This window comes from Vigna angularis, chromosome 8 (genome assembly GCF_016808095.1).
Source record: "Vigna angularis cultivar LongXiaoDou No.4 chromosome 8, ASM1680809v1, whole genome shotgun sequence".
NCBI lineage: Eukaryota > Viridiplantae > Streptophyta > Magnoliopsida > Fabales > Fabaceae > Vigna > Vigna angularis.
In genome coordinates, this window is record NC_068977.1 from 31,233,656 (window position 1) to 31,240,712 (window position 7,057).

Genomic DNA, 7,057 nt, shown 5'->3' on the forward strand with positions numbered 1-7,057 from the left:
TAAGTTGATATGATTGATTTGAATGACTAGAAATAAAATTGGTGTTATCTTTTTATCTTCCTTTGCATTTACAAATACGTCTTTGTCTTATATGATATTTTTAATCGATTATTCTAATTAACTCCATGATACACATGTAGTGTCTCTCATATGTCACACTGATATTCACTTCCTTTCTCCCCAATTCAATACATGCAAAGTAAAGTACATGAATGTGTGAGATTCACTCGATCATCATAATTATATATATATATATATATATTATCTTTAAGGTTATTCTTTAGTATTATCTATTTTTAATTTTCAATTTAAAATTTCTGTTACCATTTTTTAAAGGACGTCTTGAAAATTTGAAAGAAAAATTACAATAATTAACAAACTTATACATAACTTAATTTTAACTTGTTAAATAAGCTTCTTTCATTATTCATACGTGTTTATGAAACACCTTATCTAACATTTATCATATTATATACATAAAAGTGCAGAAATTGATTCATTTATTGACAAAATAATTGAATTATCGTTTCGCTAAATTCGAGGGCATTATTAAAGAAGAGAATTGAATACTCTCTTGCAAATGGTATCAAAAACTTACAGATGGACAGAACTTGGATAGAGTATGTAGAGGCAGTTGGTCCCAAAGAAAGTACCCTCTCATTAAAGTTTAAATAAATTTTTGTCCCTACAATATTACTCCAAAATATTAAATTGTTTTCTTATTCTCACTTAGTAAATTTTCCCCATCGTTTTTTCTTTATTGTCTGTCTCTACTTAGATAATTTTGATAATGAATTTTTAACACATTATAAATCTAAACCTATGTTGCATGAATAAATAACCATTATGCATGCTTAATTTGGGAGTTAGGGTTTGCGAGTCTTTCAAAAAAATAAACAGGGTGATGTTTTAATGTTGCTGAGATTAAAGTCGTAATCAGAATCTTCAAACAAGAAAAAAATGAAAAAAAAATGAAGTATTATATGTTTTTTTATAATTTAATTACAATAAATTGTTTTGAAAAATGATGTTATACGTGGCATCAAATTTTAGAAAATAATTGAAGTTTCCTCATTTCAAAAAAGCATCACTGTTTTTCCTCGACACTTTCAATTTAGATTCCCAACCTTTTTGTGTAGTCATTCATTCATATCGTTTGCTCACTATTTTCACATAATTTTTTTATGAAGAAAAAATTAAAGCCATACTCTTAAGTTGCCATCTACCTTGGCAATTTTGAATTATTTAAGTCTTATAACATTCGTCATCATTACCTTCTCTAAGAAATAATTAAGGTGTTAAAACATTGTTATTAATATTAGAAAATAATATTTTTTATTTCAATATTTCATAACAAACTTTTTATTTCACATTTCTTCTTTTTCTGTTCTTTTTACTCACACAAAAATGTTTGAATTATAATATTTTAACTTAAAGCGAAAATGTGTTTGTTTGAATGAGAATATGATAGTAACTTGGTTAAACTAGTTTCAAATTGTAACAACAATTCAAAAATTTATATTCATTACATATTAATTTAAAATCAAATATTTTGACTCATAAATTCAAAATGTTAACATATTAAATCAAACATTACAAAACTAATCTATTCTCGTTCAAACAATAATCACATATTTAATACAATTAAATACAATTAATGCCTGTGGTACATTAAGTATACTTTAATATATTTTTTTCTCCGAACCACCAACTCAGCTACGTAATTTATAAAAAGAATAGTATTTATAAATTTTATGGAGCAGCAGATAAAACTAAAACTAAAGTTTATTTATTTTACAAGAATGAAAATATTTCACAATTTTAGAGAAAAAGAAAGAATTACTACCCAAAACCAAAACCAAAACATATTTATTTAATGAAAACCAAAAACACATGAAAGTAAAAGTAAAATAAAAATAAAAAATTATCTTAAAAAGGTTTAATTTATTTTTGTGTTTCCCATTCTCTCCTCCATGACCACCCTATACACAAAAAAAGAGAAGAAAAGAAAGTGGGCCTAAAACTTCAAGGATTGGTCCCCTCTGTGGCATACCCTATCAAGTAAGATCTTTGGGATGTGTTTGGCAATGTGGCAGTCCGGCGGTGTGACTTTCACAGTGTGGCTTTCGGTTGCTATCTAAAGCCACTTCCCACTTTTGGCATTTTGGTGAATGCGCCACAAAAATATGTATATACACATATATTATTCAAAACCCTTATTTTATATAATATATATTGAATTATAAATTCCATGAAATTACCATACCCAGCACCACCTTATTATAAATATAGACATAGATGATGCAGCAAATCATGCAGCACTTGTGTGAGTCTCTTCCTAAGAGCAACTTACATGAAGAGGAAGAGAGAGTGATGCAGCCAAGGATGACTTGCCGGCGTTACACTGCATGCTCTTCACGGTAACTTTGTCGGCAAGTGGTTCTTGGCTACGTTTGGCTCTTTTCTTATCATGTAAGTGCTGGCTAGGATCAATTACTGCATCAGAAACTCCTTCACTTGCATACACTGCTACAAGATTGTGTATGTTTTTCTGGTAAGTAGATGAGCTTGTGCTTGTGACGAGTTTGAATATGATAAATGTCCCTTTCTTTTTTGGTCATGTTTGTTTCCTTGAAGCTGAACTCACAAGTTTTTTGTTTATTTCGTTGAGAAAGATAAACGGTGTAAAAGCTGTGTTTCAGTATATACAATGGAGACTTGAAAGCTATTTGACAGATGCGGAACAAAAATAGAAAACATTATTGGAAAACTGAAAGGTGTTTGTGAGATGTTTTGGTAAAGATGAAGGTTTATATACTATTAGTTCTTTATGCTTTAATCTTAACATAGGATTTGATATTTGTTTCTCCTTTCGTTGTTTTTTATAAATTGGTTTTCTGCAGTGAAACAATAGTTTTTTTAGTATGTTGTTTGACAGAGAGGTTGTGCTTGTGCATGTAGGTGTGTAGAGATCAAGATAATATGTCAGCATACAGCCAGGCCAAGAAACAGAGAATTGAAAATCTTGAACAGGTAGTCCATTCATGCCATACATTATGGTCATTTTCTTTGACCAATTGAACATGGCACCCAAAACAACCACATATTTATGAAGGTGATGTGACTGAGTAAACAAAATTTTTAAAAACAAACATATATTTAGTCCTTTTGTGTTTCTACTTCAATTCCTTCTTCTTTCTCTTTATTACATAACACTGTGGATCACATTTATTGAAGATTTTAATTATTAGCTCCCAACAGTGATAGTTTAGTAAGGTGACAATGTACATCACGGTATGAAAGTGAAATATATGTTGTAAAGGCACGTTTATCTGTGCACTGTCCATGTCCATGTGCAAGAAAAATGCTTAATTGCATGCACATGCTGAGCTTTTCTGTACGTGGGGCCATCCAAAGTGGACCAAACAATTATATCTCTGCTTCTTTTGTACATTTTGAGTCTCCCAAAATGATTCCTGAAATGCATCATGTGCAGCAGTTATGTGTCATTGGTACGTAAGCAAAATTTATTTTTCTTTTCACATCTCTATATTATATGTATATTTTTACTCAAAAAATACTTTAAAAGTTATCTGCAATATTCATGTGTCTATGATGTTTCATCATGATTGAGTTGCGGATAGCATTTATGAAGGTGTAATTTTCATAAGAGTGGACCACTCAAAATCTTTTTTTTTTTCTTTACTTAATCTAGGGTTTTGTCTTACTCTTTTGTTTGAGCGTTTCCATGTTACAACAATTTTCTTCTTCGAAAACTCCCTTCACATTATAATGATTTTCATCACTGTCATTTTCTTGAAAACTATGGATAGTAGACAAAATGAAATAATTTACCATTTCTTCTCTGTTGTACCAAGGAATAACATTAAAAAGATCTTTAACAAAAACACTGATATTCTTTCTTAAACTTTTTTCTCTCAGAAGAGAATTGAATTTTAGATCCACGAAGAAGGGGCCTTAGCCTCCATTTTATAATAAGAGGAGAAAGTTCCTTTCAACGTTTTACTGGATGTGGGACTTCTCCTTCACATTTCTCTGTTCATGTTCTTCACAGATTTCTCAGATCACTGTTAGAAACTCAAACCTTACAAGGGAATAAACAGATAGACATAAAAGGGTATTCGAAGCCTATCATGAACGAAAATACACAGACAGAAGATAAAATGACAGACATCTTCCGAGAAAGAGCCTGTCGGAGACACTAGTTAAGCAAACAAGAATGAAAAATCTTCTTATGATATTCATATTGTATATATGTACTGTAAAATTTGGCAAAAGCGATTTCATAGTTTTGCATGTTTGAGATGATGTTGAAGTTGCAGTGCAATTTTGGTATGAAATTTTTTTATTTATTTTTCCTTAAACCATTTTCCAGTTTCCGGCAAAAGGTGTTCTGGGCGGTGAGAGGGGACAGAACGAAGGAGATAACGATAACAAAGTCTTTTTTTATTTTTTTTGCTAATTAAAATATAATCAATTATAATCTTTAACCATTGAGATAATTTGATTGCAAATTTAAGGATTAATAATGTCAGTGAACTCAGATAATTTAATGTGATTCTTCACACCCTGAAATCCACCTGAATAAAAACTGCATGAACTGTAAATGACATCGGCAAATTCTAGAAAGAGGTTGAAGTGACTAAAATATTAGATTTGTTTAGAAGTTTATTAAAGTTAATATAATTAGTTTTTAACTGTTCAAAATGTGTGTCTGAATTAACTAATTAATGGATTTTAAATTACGTTGTGTCTGAAGAAGAATCAACTTTTTAAAATAAAGACTGCGTTGGAACAGATGCAGTTGTTTTACTGTATATGACAAAGATCTTAGTTTTATCTACACTTCAAATTATTTGAATTAGTTTAGTCTGAAAATCAATCACATTTAATGTTTATTGTCTCCTTTTAAATATTTGTTTCAGGAAAATTAACTCAAATCTATTTTCAGATATTCTGCATCATATTGTTTTTTAAACAGTTGAATCTTTTGAAGTTTTTTTTTAAAAAAAAATTTAGTTATCATTTTAAAAGTTTAACATTAACCAGTTCTTATTTGGTCAATTATGTATTACTTTTAACTTAAGTATTTAACTACATATCTCTATACATAAAAGACTTTCATTAAAATTCTCCAAAATTCATTAAATACACATAAATTCACTTCACCCCAAACAAAAAAGAAAGGATATTAGACACATTTTTTCAATTATGTATATATCCTTTTTATTTGTGGGTTGAATAACTTGAGAGAGGACCCAAAATACAGAGGCTTTCTTTTTGGGCTATATTGCTGATCCATGACAGCTTTAAATAACATTGATAGATTGATAGAAGCAAAACTAAATAGAGTAAAAACTTTGAATCTAAATTGCTAGACACAACTCAAAGTTTGTCCATCAATTTCATAGTCTAATGAAAGGTTGATTAATGTAATGTAATGATTATTTTATAACAAAGAGCTTTACAAACAGAAGATTTTTTTTCCACATAATTTGTGTTATTAGAAGGATAAGGATCCATTACAGAACTTCACTTGATTAATTCCACTCATTCTTGTTAAGTACTGTTCTAGATTGATTCTGCATTGGATGCTGAAAATGACATTGAAGATTGATCATAAATATATGGTGTTTCTGAGGAAGCCACCGGTTTACATTATTCCCTAAAAGGGACAGAAGAAACACATGTGTCAACATCATTAATTTCATTCACAAAGGAACCTTGATATTATCACAAACTTCTGAAACTGCACACACAGTGAAAGATGGCAATTTATTACAAAACCTGAAACATGGAGTTTCCCCAAGTAGAGTGATCAAACCATTATGGGTCCGTTGACCTTGCAGAGGATAGAACTGTAATGCAGAAGAACTAATAATCTGTCATTGTCAGATTGGAAAAAACAACTTCTTGCTAGTAATATTAGAATGTGTTGTTAGCATTTTTAAGCAATTGATTGTGGAGACAATTGCAGAAGGCAAACGAAACCTTTGAATCAGTTAAACATGTCACGACTCGTTGAGAAGATTATGTAAAGATCAAACATAATCATGAAGCTGGATCAAATTTGAGCATTCAGAAACACAATTCTTTCAACTTCATGAAATCTGACAGATGCTTATCCAATGTTGTTATAATGATAATGCTGCCTAAACCAAACCAATCAAATGTTCTTCCAGCTGGTTTGTTGAATCCTTTAGCAATTCCTGATAAGGTATGGGATGATATTGTTTTGGACTTCATTTACCTTTATCACATGGCTATACTAGCATTATGTTTGTCGTAGATAGGCTTTCTAAATTTACACATTTTCTTTGAAAATTGGTTTTACAAGTAAAATAGTAGCTGATGCTTTCATTAATTAATAATGTAGGCAAAATTTATGGTTTTCCAAAATTTATAGTTTCCGATAGAAAACGTGTGTTTATAAATTCTTCTAGGCAACAACTTTTTAAGTCTCAAGGAACTATTCTAAAAATGAATTCTTCGCCATTCCCAAACATATAGCCAAATTGAAAATCTAAATAAAACTGAAAATATAAATAAAACTTTGAAGATGTATTTAAGATGTTATATATATATATATCCGTTGAAATTTTTTATTTATTAAAAATAAAATTAATTTAAAATATATATAGATGTAAATCTCATTTTATAAATGGACTTTGTAAACTAGATTTAAAATTTATTTCTTAATAATATATCGTTGTAAAACTTTATTTGACGGATATTGCCCAAATCGAGTGTGACAAGATTGTTTGAATGAAATTAAATGGTAAAGAAGCTGCAGAAGACCCCACCATGGCATCATGGCTTAAATTTCATGATTTAGAAAGTATAAATGATGATCATAGTATCTTAGTTGTCATTAATAAGGGACAAAAATCATGGTAACTTAGGACTCTTACCTTGTTTTTCTCCAAATTTGATATCTGTGACCTTGGCTAATTCAGAAAGCATTGTCTCTTGAAATTGATCTGCTATCAAATTGTAGATAGCACGTGCTAGAGTTGATTTTGTTATGAGGGTCAGG

General features: G+C 29.7%; 1 protein-coding gene across 8 annotated transcripts; it reads left to right on the forward strand.

The window, feature by feature from the left end:
* The first annotated feature begins 2,085 nt into the window (after positions 1–2,085).
* Positions 2,086–4,356, forward strand: LOC108320026 (uncharacterized). Of its 8 annotated transcripts, none has more exons than XR_008244929.1 (3): positions 2,222–2,554; positions 2,703–2,808; positions 2,962–4,356. XR_008244929.1 is itself a non-coding variant. In XM_017551369.2 (3 exons), exons 1-3 carry the CDS (start codon positions 2,409–2,411, stop codon positions 4,224–4,226), a joined length of 369 nt encoding a protein of 122 aa, XP_017406858.1. In that variant the 5' UTR covers positions 2,279–2,408; the 3' UTR covers positions 4,227–4,356. The 8 variants fall into 8 exon arrangements, 1 of the variants encoding a protein (XP_017406858.1); XR_008244930.1 differs by having other exon boundaries at positions 2,223–2,554; positions 2,703–2,796; XR_008244927.1 differs by having other exon boundaries at positions 2,239–2,554; positions 2,676–2,796.
* Positions 4,357–7,057: the final 2,701 nt, after the last annotated feature.

What these genes read in the sequence shown, in the direction of transcription:
- LOC108320026 (XM_017551369.2), top strand. Translation starts at nt 2,409, where the DNA reads ATGCTCTTCACGGTAACTTTGTCGGCAAGTGGTTCTTGGCTACGTTTG. An exon ending in AGATTGTGTATGTTTTTCTG is followed by an intron (nt 2,555 to 2,961) that starts GTAAGTAGATGA and finishes TTGTGCATGTAG; the next exon opens with GTGTGTAGAGATCAAGATAA. An exon ending in GAATTGAAAATCTTGAACAG is followed by an intron (nt 3,034 to 4,075) that starts GTAGTCCATTCA and finishes TGTTCTTCACAG; the next exon opens with ATTTCTCAGATCACTGTTAG.